Source organism: Lampris incognitus, chromosome 11, assembly GCF_029633865.1.
Source record: "Lampris incognitus isolate fLamInc1 chromosome 11, fLamInc1.hap2, whole genome shotgun sequence".
In the NCBI taxonomy this organism is placed as follows: domain Eukaryota; kingdom Metazoa; phylum Chordata; class Actinopteri; order Lampriformes; family Lampridae; genus Lampris; species Lampris incognitus.
The window spans coordinates 37,191,603-37,211,705 of record NC_079221.1 but is presented as its reverse complement, the minus strand read 5'-3'; the positions used below and the strand labels follow the sequence as shown (position 1 = coordinate 37,211,705).

The 20,103-nt window shown below is 43.5% G+C and overlaps 1 protein-coding gene across 1 annotated transcript in view; it reads left to right on the top strand.

Moving 5' to 3' along the window:
• LOC130120530 (5'-AMP-activated protein kinase subunit gamma-1-like) overlaps window positions 1-19,745 on the top strand; it is a 39,536-nt gene extending 19,791 nt beyond the window's left edge. The window contains exons 5-13 of the mRNA XM_056289103.1: window positions 8,674-8,732; window positions 10,918-10,963; window positions 11,176-11,230; window positions 11,686-11,812; window positions 12,831-12,996; window positions 15,306-15,343; window positions 16,069-16,215; window positions 16,866-16,959; window positions 19,284-19,745. Coding sequence (XP_056145078.1) covers window positions 8,674-8,732; window positions 10,918-10,963; window positions 11,176-11,230; window positions 11,686-11,812; window positions 12,831-12,996; window positions 15,306-15,343; window positions 16,069-16,215; window positions 16,866-16,959; window positions 19,284-19,315 — 764 coding nt within the window. The 3' untranslated portion in view covers window positions 19,316-19,745. The remainder of the gene's footprint in view (window positions 1-8,673; window positions 8,733-10,917; window positions 10,964-11,175; window positions 11,231-11,685; window positions 11,813-12,830; window positions 12,997-15,305; window positions 15,344-16,068; window positions 16,216-16,865; window positions 16,960-19,283) is intronic.
• Window positions 19,746-20,103: the final 358 nt, after the last annotated feature.

Genomic DNA, 20,103 nt, shown 5'->3' with positions numbered 1-20,103 from the left:
GTCCCCATTTGTTCTCACCCTTGTTTTTTCTCATTTGTTCATATATTTATTTTCTCCAGCATCAGACAGGCCGTTGTGGAACCATAGAGTTTGTAAGATGTAAGGAAAAAGGAGAAAAGAAGGAGAGGAGAGGAGAGGAAAGAAGAGGAGAAGAGAGGTGAAGGAGAGCCAGTAAAGGAGTTATAATGGTTGACTCTTGTGGAATGTGCAGACTCAGTGTGACTCATTTTAGCAGCAGTGGTCACTGCTGGAAAGATGAGCAAGTGGACAGCACAGGACGCTGTCTGTCTCTACTGTCACTGAGACAGCAGGGGGCTGAAGTGAATAGGGGGGCAGATCCTTCAACTGAAAAGATCGGTGGACACAGATTATATACTCACCCTGCTGAAAGGACCTTAAAAAGTCACTCAATTCCTTCCAGACTCCTTGGTCTCTCTCTCTCTCTCTCTCTCTCTCTCTCTCTCTCTCTCTCTCTCTCTCTCTCTCTCTCTCTCTCTCTCTCTCTCTCTCTCTCTCTCATATCCTGGTTCTATGTTTAGTTGGTTCTACAGGGTCCAGTGGGGGACTTTGCAGCAGTGAATTTAGTAATCCCCCTGCACCCTGGCTCTAGTTATTAATACACACACGCACACTCACACGCACACACAATAATAATTTTAATAATAATAACTTCATTTATATAGCACTTCTCTAAAACAATGTCACAAAGTGCTTTACAAAAATAAAACCAGACAAGGCAAAAATAAGAGAAAGACCAAATAAGTAAGAGTAAAAATAAAAAACAGTATATAACAGTAAATAAATAAGAACAAATATCAAACATTTGGAAAAGCTTTCATAAAAAGAAAAGTTTTAAGACAAGATTTAAAAGAAGCTAGAGACTTGGTTTGTCTTAGTCCAACAGGAAGAGCATTCCACACTGTAGGGGGCTCTTAACAGCAAAAGCCAGATCACCCTTTGTAAAAACAAAAAAAACGAGACCTGGGAATAACCAGCAAGGCTCCATCTGCAGAGCTTAATGGTCAAGGGGGCATATACCAGGCCAATAAATCAGAAATGTATGTAGGAGCAAGACCCTTTAAAGCCTTAAAAGTGAACAATAAAATTTTAAAATCAATTTGAAATATAACAGGGAGCCAGTGTAGGGATGCAAGCAAAGGAGTGATATGGTCATGCCTCTTTGTCCCTGTAATGAGCCAAACAGTGGCATTTTGTACCAACTGCAGACGGTGGAGGGAGCCCTTGCTAATACCAGAATAAAGTGCATTACAGTAGTCAAGCTGAGGATAGATAAAAGCATGTACAACTTTTTGCAGATCGACAATTGATAAAAATGACCTAATTTTGGAGATTAGCTTGAGCTGGCAAAAGCATGACTGAACAACATGTTTGATTTGATTGTCAAAACTGAGGTTAGCATCGAATATTACCCAAAGATTCCTAGCAGCCTGCTTAAGACTACCTGACAGACGACCAATATTAGTAACAAAAGGGCTGATGGAATTTTTGGGACCAAACAGAATGACCTCAGATCATTAAATTTGAGAAAATGTTTGGACATCCAGGATTCAATGTCAGAGAGGCACACACACACGCCTACTTGTCAATAAACATCTTTTAAGATAACATCTTTGCATACTTGCCGATGCACCACAGTGGTCACATACTCCCAATCAGCTACAGTTACACTCCGACCTATCAATCCTCCAGTAAGTTGTGAGATTTGCTAGAGTGCTAGGATCTGTGGGTTTTAGTAGCATGTATAACTGGGTGTCGTCAGCACAAAAATGGTAGAGCACATCGTGATTTTGAATGACCTGGCCAAGCAGCAGCATTTATATAGAAAAGAGAAGGGGGCCAAGAACTGAGCCTTGAGGGACACCACAACTCAACTGAGCCACCGAGGAGGCAGAGTTACCTAGAACAACAGAAAAAGTTCTGTTGGTGAGGTAAGAACGTACTAAGCTAAGAGCCAAGCCCTTGATGTCAACCCAAGTCTCATTCTGATGGTTCTGGATTTTCAAAGTTTAATAACTTTGTGGGGGGAAAAATACGGACCTGCTGCTCCCTGAATGCTCCTAAAATTGCATATATTTGCATTAAAATGAGTTTTAGGTCAATTGCACAAAAAAATTACAAGATCTACGTAAAATGACCATGAATGGTCAAAATGACCGCTCGTAATTTGCGCGTCATCGTTCTGGTCATGTCACTATTTATGATGCGTTAGTCGCATCATTTCCTTTGTGAAGTTCGTTGCTCTGTCCTAGAAACACACTCGCATTCTCCAGTGCAAAGTAATAGTCTAAACTTGATTTTTGATTATTGCCAACATGTCTTGGTACAGCCGCCATTTCAGACGCACTATGACTACCACCGAGGCGTTGCAGTATTTACAGCCGTTGGCCAGCGAGGATTTTAAATTGTTTGAAAAATAGTATTAGAGTTGTTAAAATGTTAATTTGGGTGTCAGTCATTTCTTAACACACATACTAATACATGCAATGCATTAATATCTCAATTGGGTATTTATCTTGACAAAATATAGATTTTAAAAACCGTGGGCAGTCATTTTTAAACACCCATAGTCGTTCTAGTAGTTTTTAAGTTCCAGTCATTGTGTGGGACTGTTTCAATTGTTGTTTTCAGTTCTTTTTTTGCATTTCACCTTTTATAGGCCTTGTTACATTTGTTAGATTAGCAATATCTGTTTTCTGTTTTGTTTCTGCGGTAATATTTTCAGTTTTTCAATTTTGCTATTCGAGTTTGATCATGTCTCTCTGAAGTTTAAATTGTTTAAAAATAGTATTACAGTTGTTAAAATGTTAATTTTGGTGTCAGTCATTTCCTAATAGAAACACTAACATATGCAATGCATTAATATCTCAATTGGGTATTTATCTTGACAGAATATGGTTTAAAAACCGGCAGTCATTTTGATGGCCCATGGTCATTTTAGGTAGGAGTGAAATCCTGGTCGTTGTAGTGTTAAGTGTTGTAAGAGGATGTTGGGATCGATTGTGTCTATGGCAGCAGAGTCTAAAAGAACTAAAATCGAGCAGTCACCTCTGTCTGCAGTCTGCAGTGGGTCATTAGTGACCTTAACTACAACTGTCTTGGTACTATGAAGTAGTACCAAGTAACGGATGCTCTCCAGACACTTCAGGAGTTCAATATCCAGGTCCGGGTGGACAAACGGGAACAGATGGAGAGGGAGCTATCCCGCTGCAGGTGGAGCAACGCAGGAGGGAGACGAGGGAAAGACCCAGTGGTATTATCGGGCACAGATGTCAAGGCTTTCTTCAATGGAGCTGAGTGATCTCAGCGCACGCCCAGTTTTATTTTGTGGAACTCAAAACAACCAACGTTAGGATTGGGACGACAACTCCAAGTCTTAATGCAACGGACGGAACTTAAATATGAGCCGCGAGTATAATACCCGCATTTCGAGCGGCGACCGCTCCACGAGCCGGACGACTGACAGCAGCACCGACACTGTGTGTGATTCCCATGGAGGAACACTCACACTCCTCTGTCATGTTGTTACACTTTTGGCTTACTTGACTTTATATGTCTTTGGATAAAACTAAGAGGGGCGTATACTAACCAGTGTAAACCAACAATACATGGATAGTGTAAATTGTATTAGTTATAATGTTAAGAGTATAAGCAGTCCAATTAAGAGAAAAAAAATATTCAGTCAACTTAAAAAACTACATTGCTCTATAGCAATGATCCAGGAGACCCATTTGTCAGAAAAGGAAAATTCAAAACTAAAAAGGGAATGGGTGGCTCAAGTGTATAGTGCTTCTTTTTAAAATGGGAGGAAAAGGGGAGTTGCTATCCTATTCAATAAATCAGTTTACCTCAACCATGAAAAAAAATTGATGACAAAGAGGGTAGATATGTGATGGTAATAGGGACTATTGGAGGTACTAAAATAACAATGTTCAATTTATATGCCCCAAATGAAGACTGTACAGATTTCTTTAAAAACATAGCGTCTTTATTAGCAAACAAATCACAGGGTACTATTTTGATAAGTGGAGAATTCAGTTGCATTTTGAGACAAACTATGGATAGGCTCCCAGCAGAAGTAGGCTCCTTGTCCAAAAAAATCTACTACTCTGTTAGCAATGACGTGTGAACTGGGCTTGGTGGATATCTGGCGCCACTTACACCCCAGAGAAAAAGACTTCACTTTCATATCACAGGTGTGTGGCAGTTACTCTAGGCTGGATATGTTTGTGATATCTGGAACAGACATCTACAGGACTAGTGACTGTACTATAGAACCAATAACTATATCAGACCATGCCTTAAAAATAAAGATAGGACCAAATAAACAGTTTAGATACTGGAGACTTAATGTGTCATTGTTAAATGACGAAGCAATTCAACAAGAAATACATAAAGATGCCACATAATATTTTACCGCTAATGATAATGACATTGTCTCTCCCTCTATTCTCTGGGAAGGGGCCAAAGTAGCGATGAGAGGTAATATTATTGCTATTTCTTCAAGATTAAAAAAGCAATGGCTTGCCCAACAAGTTGAATTGGAGAAGGAAATCAAGAAACTAGAGACAGAGAATCAACTATCAAAAAAAACAAAATATTGGACTTATTAAAAGAAAATAGACAAAAATTAAATAATCCATTAACCTATAAAGCAGAGGGGGCACTACAATTCATAAATAAGGAACACTACGAAATGGGTAACAGAGCAAGCCACCAACTGGCTTTCCAGCTACGTAAAGCCCAATCCAACAGAGCAGTGCACAAGGTAAAATGCCCAAACAGTGACCAGATGCTAACCCAACCAAAAGATATTGCAGAGGCATTTTCTACTTACTACAGAAAGTTTTATAAAGAGGAAGGTGAGCCTCATAAAAGAGAAAAGATTGAATCCTTTTTTAATTCAATCAATCTGACTAGATTAACAGCAGATGAGGCCAATATGATGACATCTCCTATTAAAGAAGAAGAAATCAAAGAGAGTATTCTCAAACTTAAAAATAATAAATCTCCAGGGGTAAATGGCTTTCCTGGAGAATACTACAAAACATTTGTAGACGAGTTAACCCCAGTTCTATGCAGAGTCTATAACTATGTCCTAACAGAGGGGAAACCGCCTGGGTCATGGTCAGACACAGTAATAATTGTTATCCATAAGGACAATAAAGACCTGACTCAAGGGCTTATAAAAGATGGGCTGAAAGTGGGTTGATGGGTTGAAGACAATCAACTGTTTGATGGGAATACATTTAAATCTTTTCCACAACTCCAAGACAAGTTTGCTCTACCCTCAAGTGACCTATATAGATATTTACAAATTAGACATTATATCACAGAAAATACAGACCGAGATAATATTAAAAGAGAACCAATAAATATAGAAACCCAGTTCATACAGCTGTTTGAACACCATGTATTAACTACTACTATTACTTTCGGCTGCTCCCGTTAGGGATTGCCACAACGGATCATCCGTTTCCATCTCTTCCTGTCCTCTGCCTCTTCCTCTGTCACACCAGCCACCTGCATGTCCTCCCTCATCACATCCATAAACCTCCTCTTTTCCTCTTCCCTGGCAGCTCCATATTCAGCATCCTTCTCCCAATATACCTAGCGTCTCTCCTCCACACATGTCCAAACCATCTCAGTTTTGCCTCTCTTGCTTTGTCTCCAAACTGTTCAACCTGAGCTGTCCCTCTAATATAATCATTCCTAATCCTGTCCTTCTTTGTCACTCCCAGTGAAAATCTTAGCATCTTCAACTCTGTCACCTCCAGCTCCTCCTCCTGTTTTTTCATCAGTGCCGCTGTCTCCAAACCATATAACCTAGCTGGTCTCACAACCATCTTGAAAACCTTCCCTTTAACTCTTGCTGGTACCCTTCTGTCACAAATCACTCCTGACACTCTTCTCCACCCACTCCACCCTGCCTGCACTCTCTTTTTCACCTCTCTTCTGCACTCCCCGTTACTTCAGACAGTTGACCCCAAGTATTTGAACTCATACGCCTTCGTCACCTCTACTCCTTGCATCCTCACCATTCCACTGTCCGCCCTCTCATTCATGCATAGGTATTCCATCTTGATCCTCCTGACTTTCATTCCTCTTCTCTCCAGTGCATACCTCCACCTCTCCGGGCTCTCCTCAACCTGCACCCTACTCTCGCTACAGATCACGTCATCCGCAAACATCATAGTCCATGGAGACTCCTGCCTGATCTCGTCGGTCAACCTGTCCATCACCATTGCAAACAAGAAAGGGTTCAGAGCCGATCCTTGATGTAATCCCACCTCCAAGTTGAACCCATCTGTCATTCCAACCGCACACCGCACCACTGTTACACTGCCCTCATACACAACTCCTACATACTTTTCTGCCACCCCTGACTTCCTCATACAATACCACACCTCCTCTCTCGGCACCCTGTCATATGCTTTCTCTGTATCTACAAAGACAATGTAACTGCTTCTGGCCTGCTGTACACTTCTCAATCAACATTTTCAAAGCAAACATCACATCTGTAGTGCTCTTTCCTGACATGAAACCATACTGCTGCTCGCCAATCGTCACCTCTCCTCTTAATCTAGCTTCTATTACTCTCCCATATCTTCATGCTGTGGCTGATCAACTTTATACCTTTGTAGTTGCTACAGCTCTGCACATCGCCCTTGTTCTCGAAAATTGGTACCAGTATACTTCTTCTCCACTCCTCAGGCATCCTCTGACTTTTCCAAGATTGTGTTAAACAATCTAGTTAAAAACCCCACTGCCATCTCTCCTAAACACCTCCATGCCTCCACAAGTATGTCATCTGAACCAACTGCCTTTCCATTCTTCATCCTCTTCATAGCTGCCCTCACTTCCTCCTTGCTAATCCACTGCACTTCCTGATTCACTATCCCCACATCATCCAACATTCTCTCGCTCTCATTTTCTTCATTCATCAGCCCCTCAAAGTACTCCTTCCACCTGCTCAACACACTCTCCTCGCTTGTCAGCACATTTCCATCTCTATCCTTGATCGCCCTAACTTGGTGCACATCCTTCGCAGCTCGGTCCCTCTGTCTCACCAATCGGTACAAGTCCTTTTCTCCTTCTTTAGTGTCTAACCTGTCATACAACTCACCATACGCCTTTTCCTTTGCCTTTGCCACCTCTCTCTTCACTTTATGCTGCATCTGCTTGTACTGCTGTCTACTTTCTTCATCTCTCTGACTATCCCACTTCTTCTTTGCCAACTTCTTCCGCTGTATACTTTGCTGTACTTCCTCATCCCACCACCAAGTCTCCTGTCTTCCTTCCTCTGTCCAGATGACACACCAAGTACCTTCCTAGCTGTCTCCCTCACTATTTCTGCAGTGGTTGCCTAGCCATCCGGCAACTCTTCACTACCACCGAGTGCCTGTCTTAACTCCTCCCTGAACATTACACAACAGTCTTCCTTCTTCAACTTCCACCATTTGATCTTCGGCTCTGCCTTCACTTGCTTCCTTTTCTTGGTCTCAAAAGTCATCCTACAGACCACCATCCGATGCTGCCTAGCTATGTTCTCCCCTGTCACCACCTTGCCGTCTCCAATCCCTTTCAGATCGCGCCTCCTACATAAGATATAGTCCACCTGTGTGCACTTTCCTCCACTCTTTTATGTCACCCTGTGTTCCTCCCTCTTCTTAAAATATGTATCACCACAGCCATTTCCATCCTTTTCGCAAAATCCACCTCCATCTGTCCTTCCACATTTCTCTCCTTGACACCATACCTACCCATCACCTCCTCATCACCTCTGTTCCCTTCACCAACATGCCCATTGAAGTCCGCTCCAATCACCACTCTGTCCTCCTTGGGTACCCTCTCCACTACGTCATCCAACTCACTCCTGAATTCTTCTTTCTTGTCAATCTCACACCAAACTTGTGGGGCATATGCACTGATAACATTCATCAATACACCTTCTTCCAGCTTCATACTCATCACTCTGTCTGACACTCTCTTCACCTCCAGCACACTCTTGACATACTCTTCCTTCAGAATTACCCCTACCCCATTTCTCCTCCCATTCGCACCATGGTAGAAGAGTTTAACCCACCTCCGATGCTCCTGGCCTTACTCCCCTTCCACCTGGTTTCTTGCACATACAATATACCTACCTTTCTTCTTTCCATCATATCAGCCAGCTCTCCCCTTTTACCAGTCATAGTGCCAACATTCAAAGTTCCGACTCTCATCTCCACACTCCTACCCTTCCTCTTCTCTCGCTGCCTCTGGACATGCCTTCCCCCTCTCCTTCTCCTTTGCCCAACAGTAGCATAGTTTCCACTGGCATCCTGCTGGCTAACAGTACCTGTGGCGGTCGTTGGTAACCCAAGCCTCGACTGATCCAGTATGGGAATCTTATTTATGATCCGCATATTTGATTTGGCAAAGATTTTACGCAGGATGCCCTTCCTGATGCAATCCTCTCCATTTATCCAGGCTTGGGACCAGCACTAAGAATGCACTGGCTTGTGCATCCTCAGTGGCTTGGTAATTAACTAATTGCAGATATTTATTTATTTATTGCTTCTAATGTGTGTGTGTGTGTGTGTGTGTGTGTGTGTGTGTGTGTGTGTGTGTGTGTGTGTGTGTGCGTGCGTGCGTGCGTGTGTGTGTGAGAAGGTATGCTGACCATCACAGACTTCATCAACATCCTCCATCGTTACTACAAGGCTCCTCTGGTGAGTTGAGTTCTTCTTCCTCTATACAAGAAAAACCTGCTGCACTCACATCCTGTAAGTCTACCAGCACCACCTTTCTTTTGAGGCTGAAAAATGACTTCAGAGTTTATCTCCAGTCCTGACCTAAATTAAAAATATTTAGACACATTTTTGCATATTTTTTGCACAGTCATAATCTTTGATTTTTTGCTTGCTACCGAAAGGCAATGATAAAAAGATAAAGACGAATCCATGTGGCTCAGAAGGTGTAGCTACATACGACACCCCTCTTACAATCTTATAGGCTCAACCTTGCCTTACATTGTTTGTCAAACCTTATATTCCCTCTTTTTTGCATCGTCCCTGTGTCTTTCATTCAGGAGATATACACTGATGTGCCAAAACATTATGACCACCTGCCTAATGTGCTGTTGGTCCTCTGTGTGCCGCCAAAACAGTGTCAACTTGCTGATGCGTGGACCGCGGTATCTGACACCAAAAAATTAGCAGCAGATCTTTCAAGTCCTTTATTTTGTGAGGTGGAACCGCCTTGGATCGGACTTGTTTTTCCAGCACATCCCACAGTTGCTCAATCGGATTGAGATCTGGAGAATTTGAGGGCCAGGGCTAAACCTTAAACTCTTTGTCAAGTTTCTCAAACCATTCCTGAACAATGTGTGCAGTGTGGCAGGGTGCGTTATCCTGCTGAAAGAGGCCACTGCCATCAGGGAATATCGTTGCCATGAAGGGATGTATTTGGTCTGCAGCTATGTTTAGGTAGGTCAAAGTAACATCCACATGAATGGCCAGACCCAGGGTTTCCCAGCAGAACATTGACCAGAGCATCCCGCTCCCTCCACCAGCTTGTTGTCTTCCCACAGTGCATCCTGGTGCCATCACTTCCTCAGGTTAATGGTGGACACATACACGGCCATCCATGTAATCTAAAAGAAAATGGGACTCATCAGATCAGGCGACCTTCTTTCACTGCTCCATGGTCCAGCTCCGACGCTTACGTGCCCACTATAGGTGCTTTCGACGGTGGACAGGCGTCATCATGAGCACTCTGACTGGTCTGCGGCTACGCACACATTCCTCCTGTAATCATCATTAAAATTTTCTGTGACTTGTGCCACAATAGACCTTCTGTCGGTTCGGACCAGAGGGGATCGCCTTCGTTGCTCCCACTCATCGATGAGCCTTGGGCGCCCAACACCCTATCGCCGGTTTGTGGTTTGTCTCTCCTCGGACCACTCAGTAGGTGCTCACCACTGCTGATCCGGAGCACCCACAAGCCTTGCCGTTTCAGAGATGCTTTGACACCGTCATCTGGCCATAACAATTTGGCCCTTGTCAAAATCGCTCAGGTCTTTACTCCTGACCATTTCTCCTGCATCCAACATGTTTACTACAACAACCGATTGTTCGCTTACCATCTAATCTACCCAGACTTGACATGTGGCCTTGTTTGGAGGTGATCAACATTATTCAGTTCACCTGTGAGTGGTCATAATGTTCTGGCTCATCAGTGTATATATCACAAGCAGAACTCTGTAACAGTAATCTGTGCTTTAGAAAATAAATATCTTGAACACAGCTTCCAACATGGTTCAAACGCAACTTGGAAATGGAACAAAGATGAGCTCACTGATTGTTTTGTTAAGTGAAAGGACCCAGATGAGGTCCTGACCCTGATAATGTACTGACTCTGAAGAGGCACCGCTTGAAAGAGGAGTGAGCCACTTTTAAACGGTCACAGAGGACTCTGCACACTCAATTGATTACATTTGTTTTGACAAAGTAGCTTTTAATATCAAGTCTAGGAAATAGGTTGTATTGGAGACTTGGAGGGAAATTTAGGCATATGGGTAAATATAAGTATTTCGTAATTCAGTGTACTCATGGTGTATTTTTACTCTAGTGCCTGCTAGGAATATGACAGTCAGGAATGACAGGATGTTGCCATAGTCACAGAGCAAAATTTTAAATTTTGTGAAGCTGTCTTCAAATTAGAGATCATATTTGATATGTGGACAGAAGGTATGTGAGACAGACTTTCAATGAGCGCAGCTCAGTTTCTAGATAATGTATAAGTCCATATAGAAAATGTGTAAATGATGCCAGTAATGTTCAACAATCGTTTCATGAATGAGGTCCCTGAATTGAGAGGGTGGTGGTGATGATGATGATGCTGTGTTGTCTCCAGGTACAAATCTATGAGCTGGAGGAACACAGGATTGAGACATGGAGAGGTCAGTCCGACACAAAGGAAGCTTGGTTTACATTCAACCTCAAAGCACACGCCCACCTTAGACAGAACTACACACTAGATTCTACTGTTGTGTGATTGAACTGAAACGGCCTCATTGATGTGTGTGTGAAGTGTACATTAAACTGTGCAACAGTGACATCCGTCTCCCTGTCCATCTACCTGTCTTGTCTATCTGTTTGTGTGTCCTGGCAGAGATCTATCTGGAGTACTCTGTCAACTCTCTGATCAGCATCACTCCTGACTCCAGGTAAGACCAGTCCAGACAGAACAAGACATTCTGTAGACAGACATGTTTGCAGAGATATAGGCTGACAGAGATATATTTTCACCTGGAATCTCCCAATACAACCTCTATCTTCTGCAGATCTGGGGCAGCTGGGGGCGTTATGCCTTGCATAATGAGAGGGTAAATGCTCAATGTTGAAGGAAGAAAAAGAGCATTCGGATTCTCTAAACTTCCATCAGTTTAATGAATGTTTCCAGGTGTATGCGAGCATTGACAATCCCACCACCGAATCTCAAACCATATAACATCGAGAAATCTCTCAAGGCTTCTTGTGCTCTGCAATCTGACGCACTATGTATTGGTGTGTCTGATCCTGCTACGATAGTGGTATTACATTGTTTCAGGTCATTTACTGATTAGTACTACTGCTATTAATAATAGTGATGATGATAGCAGCATTTCTGTCCTCTCCTCAGTCTGTTTGAAGCCATCTACTCCCTGTTGAAGAATAAAATTCATCGGCTGCCAGTGATTGACCCAGAGTCAGGCAACGTTCTTCACATCCTCACTCATAAACGCATCCTCAAGTTCCTCCACATTTTTGTGAGTTAACCTTCCCTAAAAACTAGCACTCTAAGCTATCCTATCCCTAAACACCTTGGACTGGAAAGAAAGACTTGCTTAAAGCCTTCAGACTCTAAACCAAACCCTCTGGAAAGGCCCAGGACGTCTATCAGGAGGAGACACAGATGGAGACTGGAGTCAGAAATGGGACCGGTCCAAACTGTGTAAAGATGTGCATCTCTTCCACAGATTGGGACACATACATTTTAGCTAATCCACACACCGGTCTTACCAATATAAAACAAAACAGACATATAACCCAAAGCACTTATACAATGCATTGTGTTTCATCAACTTTTGAATTAGGCCTGTTGTCAGCATGCACCAGCCACCGTGGTCATGTCTGCATTTCAATGCACGGTGTCAAACAATTGGTTTCTTATTCCGAGGTAAAATTCATTAAAATGGAAATACTAAAACAACGTCGTCTGCTGAAGCCAGGCTCCATCTATGTTCTGGGAAGAGAACCGATTTTTCCAAATAGTTTTGAAGAACTGTTAGTGGATTTGATCAATTCAATCTAAATATGAGTTGATTAAAGTTAATTAAGGGTGGCGCAATGGTTAGCGTGGTTGCCTCACAGCAAGAAGGTCCTGGGTTCAAGCCCTGTGGTAGTCCAACCTTGGGGGTTGTCCTGGGTCGTCCTCTGTGTGGAGTTTGTATGTTCTCCCCGTGTCTGTGTGGGTTTCCTCCGGGGGCTCCGGTTTCCTTCCACAGTCCAAAGACATGTAGGTCAGGTGAATCGGCTGTACTAAATTCTTCCTAGGTGTGAATGTATGGGTGTGTGTCGGCCCTGTGATGGCCTGGCGGCCTGTCCAGGGCGTCTCCCCGCCTGCCGCCCAATGACTGCTGGGATAGACTCCAGCATCCCTGCAACCCTGAGCAGGATAAGCAGTTTGGATAGTGGATGGATGGATGGATGGATAAAATCGATTACAACCTTTTCTGTTGTATTGAGCTCTACTTTATTCTCCTCTTCTCTCCTTTCCCCTGCCAGGGCTCTATGATCCCTAAGCCTCGGTTCTTGCAGAAGCGGATGAGTGAGGTGGCGATCGGGACCTTCAGAGAAATCGCTACTGTCAAAGAGACGGAAACTGTCTTTGATGCTCTGTCCATCTTCGTAGAGAGACGTGTGTCTGCTCTGCCGGTGGTCAATGAGCAAGGTGCTCACAAATCACATGACCACACACACACACACACACACACACACACACACACACACACACACACACACACACACACGCTGCAGACATCTGAGCTCTCCAGAGAGATAGACATTCTGTCTGACCATTAATGGCTAATGTAAATGGATCAGTTTTTTAACTTGACATCAATGCAATTCAAAGTAACAGATGAAGTGATTGTGAAGGTAGGGTTGCATCTAAGAAGTGGGCAGCAGACGGAGAGCATAGGAGTGATGCTTCATTGCTGGCCAATAGCTGAAGCTGTAAGTAGCTTGATAATCAACAACTGGAGTTGTCGATTATTTCTCTGTGTGGTTGTGGTGAAAACAGGAGCAGAGTTTGACCGGACACAAACAGGCACACTTGCTGTTAAAAAATACAAAATCAGGACCTCTGAATAATATGCTCTTCATATTCTAACGTCTGTGTCTCTGGACAAAGCCCTGGCCCTGGTTTTACCACAGGCAGACACAGAAATTAACTGATCCTACCATTTCAATCTGCTGCCCACCTTCTGAACACACCCCACCTCCACACATATACAACTGTTTCAGTGATTCAGCTCATTATAACCGATAACTTTATTTATTTTACTGGTAGTAATTCAGTATTGTAAATTTAATATTTCATGACATTATCATTAATATAAGTTTGAAATACTAGATTAGCAGTATCCTATAGGTGCTTCGTCTCATCTCATCTCATCATCAGCCGTTTCTCTGGGGTCGGGTTGCGTTGGCAGCAAGCTAAGTAGGGCACTCCAGATGCCCCTCTCCCCAGCAGCGCCCTCCAGCTCCTCCTGGGGGATCCCAAGGTGTTCCCAGGCCAAATTGGACATGTAGTCCCTCCAGCAAGTTCTGTCTACCCCGGGGTCTCCTCCCAGTTGGACGTGCCCGGAAAACCTCCAAAGGAAGGCACCTATGAGGCATCCTAATTAGATGCCTGATCCACCTCAACTGGGTCCTTTCGACGCGAAGGAGCAATGGCTCTACTCCGAGCTTCCTCCAGAGTCTGAACTCCTCACCCTATCTCTAAGGCTGAGCCCAGACACCCTATGGAGGAAACTCATTTCAGCCGCTTGTATCTGTGATCTCACCCTTTTGGTCACTACCCAAAGCTCTTGACTATAGGTGAGGGTTGGAACGAAGACTGACTGGTAAATTGAGAGCTTTGTCTTCCGGCTCAGCTCCCTCTTCACCACAACGATCCGGTACAATGTCCGCATTACTGCTGATGCTGCACCAATCCGCCTGTCAATCTCCTGCTCCATCCTACCCTCACGTGTGAACAAGACCCCGAGATACTTGAACTCCTTCACTTGAGGTAATAACTCATCCCCAACCCATAGGGAGCAATTCACCATTTTCAATAGAGAACCATGGCCTCAGACGTGAAGGTGCTTACTCTCATCCCGACCATTTCACAATCAGCTGCAAACTGCCCCAGTGCATGCTGGAGGCCGTGTTCTGATGAAGCCAACAAAACCACATCATCTGCGAAGAACAGATGCAATTCTGAGGTTCCCCAAATGGACACACTCCTCACCTTGGCTGCGCCTTGAGATCCTGTCCATGAATATCACAAACAGAATCGGAGACAAGGGTGGAGTCCGACACCCACCGAAAACGTGTCTGACTTTGTGCCGAGAATGCGGACACAGCTCTCACTTTGGTTATACAAGGACCGGATGGCTTGTAGCAACTGCCCCGGTACCCCATACTCCCGCAGTACCCCCCACAGAGTGCCCCAGGGTACATGGTCGTAAGCCTTCTCCAAGTCCACAAAACACATGTAGACTGGCTGGTCAATCTCCCATGTGCCCCCCTCAGCACTTCTGCAAGGGTAAACAGTTGGTCCGTTATTCCACAGCCAGGATGGAATCCGCATTGTTCCTCCTGGATCCGAGGTTCAACAATTGGTCAGAGCCTCCTTTCCAGCCCCCTAGAGTAGACTTTCCCAGGAAGGCTGAGCAATGTGATGCCCCGATAATTGGAGCACACCCTCTAGTACTTTCAAAATTTGCAGTTGTTTTAAATATTTATTTAGTAACTGGGCTGTCTAATATAGTGTTCGAGCATTTTCTGTAGTGTACACACTCACTGTTTAATCTGTAGTCTACACTATGTTAAAAGCATGCAATAAAATTGGCCTGGATTGTCAGACAGGCCATAACAATATCTATCTTTTTAATGCCAAAGTTATTTTTGTCTATCTATTTCTGCATCTGTCTCTCATTCTTTTCTGTTTTTCTGCCCATCTGTCCGTCTGTCCATTCCTTCTCTCTCCAGGCAAAGTGGTGGCTCTTTATTCCAGGTTTGATGTCATTGTAAGTTAAGTTACTGAATATGACATTTTCACAGTAGTGCTGTGGTAACATTACTATGGCTGTTTGGTTTGTATGTAAGCTAAAGCACCACTCCTACATGTGTGTGTGTGTTGGGGATGCATGGGACTGTCATGTTAGATTCAGGTACTATCAGTCATGCCCACTAGGCGGCAGTGACTAGCTCTCAAAAAGCACATTGCAGGAAAGAGAGGGTACATGGACCCAACTCTGTTTCTTGTACCTTAAACATTAAAATCTAAATTAACATTATGAGTCAAATATATGTTTCATCCCTATTTGTATCAATTCAGTTACTGAATTATTATTAATATCAATTCAGTAATTGATACTGTGTGTTTCTGGTAATTTCTCATTGTTGGTGATATTAATGATGTGAATGACATGGTTTTATTTATTCTCTTTTGTTTGTTCGTTTTCAGTTTTTTTTTCCTTACACATTTCCAGTTTAAATTTCCTCTTGTGCTGTAATATTCTCTTAAACAGAATTTAAAAATCCAGTGAGAAAAAATACAATATCTTCTCTCACACCTGAAACACTGCTGTAATGTCTTGTATGTAGTATCTTAGATTGCTTTATCCAGCGTTATTGGTTTGTACACGGGACCTGCCGTTTAACCAACATTCATGTAACGAGTTGTCAGAGTGGGTGTTGAAAGGTTCTCTGGGTGTAACTGAAGTGAATTGATGTCGTGTATGTTGTAAAGAACCTGGCGGCCCAGAAGAGCTACAACAACCTAAGCATCACCATGAGGGAGGCTGTGGAATCCAGGGCCTGCTGTATGGAGGGGGTTCTCAAGTGTTACCCCCACGAAACCCTGGAGACCGTTATAGACCGCATCGCTACAGCTGAGGTACCACACACACCGAGAAAACACACACGTAAAACGACCATTTATCACTACTACAATAGTCAAGATACCACACACACACACACACACACACACGCACACACACACACACACACTAACAGCACATCAATACAATCACACAAGCATAACTTTTTCTTTTTTGAGTAAATGTTTTTTTATTGAAAATGGTTCACTTACAACACAAACTAAAGGTAAAAAAGAGAAAAAAACAATAACATAACCCCCCCCCCCATCCCACCCTGGGTCATACTACAAGAGGACAATTCATCACCAAGGCTGAGACACAAATCACATGTCATCATATGCTTATGGATATCAGGGATTCAGCTGCTGAAAGCCATAACGACAAGTTTTCCTCTTCAGCTCCATTAATGCAAGATGTTGATTGCTTCCTTTCAATGATATCAATTAATGTAAATATCCTCTGTCTGACTGTTAAAGTGTGTCGCAGCTTCTACCGTACCACTATCATCTTTGAAGCCTCCTAATTCTTGATATCTATGGGATACAAGACCTCTAGACCTTCTTCACCTACTAATGAAGTCATGAAGTAAAAGTGTCGGTAATGACTCACCCTCTCTCTCTCTCTCTCTCTCTCTCTCTCTCTCTCTCTCTCTCTCTCCCTCTCTCAGGTTCACAGGCTGGTGCTGGTAGACAATGAAGATGTGGTGCGAGGTATCGTCTCTCTCTCTGACCTCCTGCAGGCTCTGGTCCTCACCCCCGCAGGTATCGATGCACTCTTCTCCTAACTCAGCCCCTCCCTTCACCCCTCTCTCTCCCACCCTCCTTCACTTCGCCTCCTCCTTGTCCAACTTGTTGGACCTGCGCTGTACTGTACCTCCCCTCGCCTCCTCTGGGACCTCCTGTTCCTACCTGCCATCTGAACACAACCTCTGAATCCTTGTGCGTCTACCAGTAAGCCAACCCCTAACCCCCCAACCCCACCCCACTCCCCTCCTCTTCCAAAACCAGCCAGCTACCTTCTTCTCCTGCTGGTCCTACCCACCATCCTCCTTTTGAAACCTTACCAATTATCCAGCATTCTCCATCATCCTCTCCTTGTGTGAAGTCGCCAAGTACTCCATCGCCACGCTGCTGCTCTGCAGACCCCGGCCCCAGGTAGGAAACTCAAACTAGGACTAGTGATGGCCATCCACCAGCCTGCTTGCCCTGGTGTGACCCCTCTTGCCTTGTCTGGCTGTGGTCCCATGACTGCTGTGCTGCCTCAGATGGTCCATGTGAAGGTTTAGTCAAGGGATGATCTGTGGAGACTTATAAAGGATTCAGGTCAAAGCTTTGAATGCAAATCAAAATGTGCGTCTCCTCCTTTGTGTTGTCGGAGGGACGATTTGGCAAAAAAAAAAAGTGCTCCTGGTTTCAAATTATCATGCTTTAGTTGGGCAAAACATCAGTTTGAGCTATATCTGCACATTTTATGTTGATAACGCGATACAGTTGTGTTACTGTATGCTTTCGTTATCATACGTCATGTTGAACCAAACTACACATAGGTGTGGTGAAATAACATGCCTTTGGTTTAGAGTTGTGGTTTAGTCCCAAGTTCCCCTCTCCTCTGTGTTGGTACTGTTGGCCATAATGAGTTTCTAGTAAACCTCTATGGCCCCAATACACAACTTGCTCATAGCCATATTTTATTTATCGACACTGCATTTGCAGTGGTTACAGGAAACTTACTTGTTTCCTTGTTAGAAACCCAATAGCCCTTCCTCTGGGCTTCCCCCACAGGACCAAAAGTTCTCTTTGAGCCAATCTTTGTTTGAGAAAGTGTGAAACGGAGGAATGAAAGCTGAAGCACCTGTTTCAATCCACCTCCCTAGGTTGTTTAAGGTAGTGGTTCTCAATCACGTCCTCTTCTGGTTATCTATTCTGCCAGGTAGTTCATTAAATGTACTTGTTGTACCTGGCCAAGGTGATATATGTGACACAACAAGTAATGCAGTGAACTACCTGGCAGAACAACTCAGACATTGTAAATTCCCATCTCAGTTCTTTGGGTGTGTGTGTAATCCAAATTTCTTTGGGATTAGATCCAAACCTCAAACCTCTCTGGTTCATCTTTTGCTTTATACCAAAACTAAATGCAGGTTCTGCCATCTTAACATTGAGTTTGGAATGGTCCATCATGGAGGATACATTCTTGTTGCATCTGTCCCTCTGCCTGGCTTTCTCTGTCATGTCTGTCTGTCTGTCTGCTGGCCTGTCAGATAGACAGGTTCTTTCTACAGCCATATGTTAGACATAAAGCCAGGTCACACCGTGACCCCTCTCTTGCCTCAGTCCTGCTGTTATTTGAATGTATAAATATGTCCAAGAACCCAAACATCTCCATCCTGCTGGGTTTAAGGACCATCCAAACCAAGAATCTCCTCATCGCTGTGACTCTTGACTTGTGGCAGCATGTTAGAGTCAAGTTTGAGTCTCGTTAAACAGTGACTAGGTTTGAGTGTGAAATAAGCTGCCTTTTACATTAGACTGTGTGCCAGCTCGTCTGCCAGCTGTAGTTCTGTTGTCAACTTGAATGAAGCATGTTGTAGTATGTGTACTGCACAAGCCTTGTTCGTCCAATATATTAACTCTTCCAGATGGGTTATCTTTCAATTTGCACCAATATATAAATATTTGTTATCATCCATCCATCCATTATCCAAACCACTTATCCTGCTCAGGGTCGTGGGAACCTATCCCAGCAGTCCTAAGGCAATTATAAATCATTTACACACAGGAGGTGATTTCAAATAAATCTGCTACTACTTTTGGCTGCTCCCATTAGGGGTCGCCACAGCGGATCATCCATTTCCGTTTCGGAGATGATTTCAAATAAATATACTTTTATGCTAATAAGAGTCCACATTGGAGATATGAGGTTCCTGCAAGGTGCAGACCATCTGTAGATGTGGCTGTGCTACCTGACTGCAAAACAATACCGATGCCCTTAAAGAAAAGCACATGCTGTAAGATGTTTCCACCTAGATTTCATTCAGACTTGACTTGCGGTTTTCTGATTAGGCATTTTACTTTGTATTTTACAGATATATCTGAAAGGTCATGCTGCGGAGACTGAAGAGAACAAAACAGAGCCTGTTCCAGAAAAGGACTGTGAAGAAGAGTTTAGCGAAACGGGCTTAAGACTAGTTCCTACGTACCAAATTCTGGGAAAGTTACAAACATCAGGACAGGGAAAGTGAACGTTAAACACGCTCATTTGTCCTGACTGTATGCTGTCAACATGCCCTTGAACAAGGCATCGATGCTCAGAGACGATGGATATCCCAGGCAGCTTCCAGTTTGATAATGGAGTGGTGTGGAAAAAGGAATACGCATCAGCAGTTAGCTTTCTTTTGCGTGAACAGTTGCCAGAAAATATGTCTGATGTCTTGAAATATTTTGAAACCTGATTTTCTAACTTACAGCAGTGGAGATGTGGTCCTTATTTCATCATTACAGAAACAACTTGGATGTAGGCATATCAAAAGACTTTGTTAGCGAAAAGTGAGTTGCGTGTCGTAGATATCTAATGAAATTACTGAAAAATAATACATCATGGTTCTTCTCAAAGGGGCTAAAGACAACAGTGGACGAAAAACCTACACCATGTTTGAGTGTGTAAATTAAGAGACATCGAGTGGTGAACTTTTGTGATTTATTTTTTTTTGAGTGCATATAGTACAAACAAATCCATTGTAAGGGCTCTACTTGAATAACATTTCCATTTCTACCGGTGTTGCCTGCATCCTGTTCCAGATGTTTCCTGCTAGGCAAATTACATGTAAAGTGTCCTTATGGGATGTAAGGAGGACTACTCAACAAGTCATTCTGATTTGGAAGAGGAAAATGAGAGCATCAAATCAA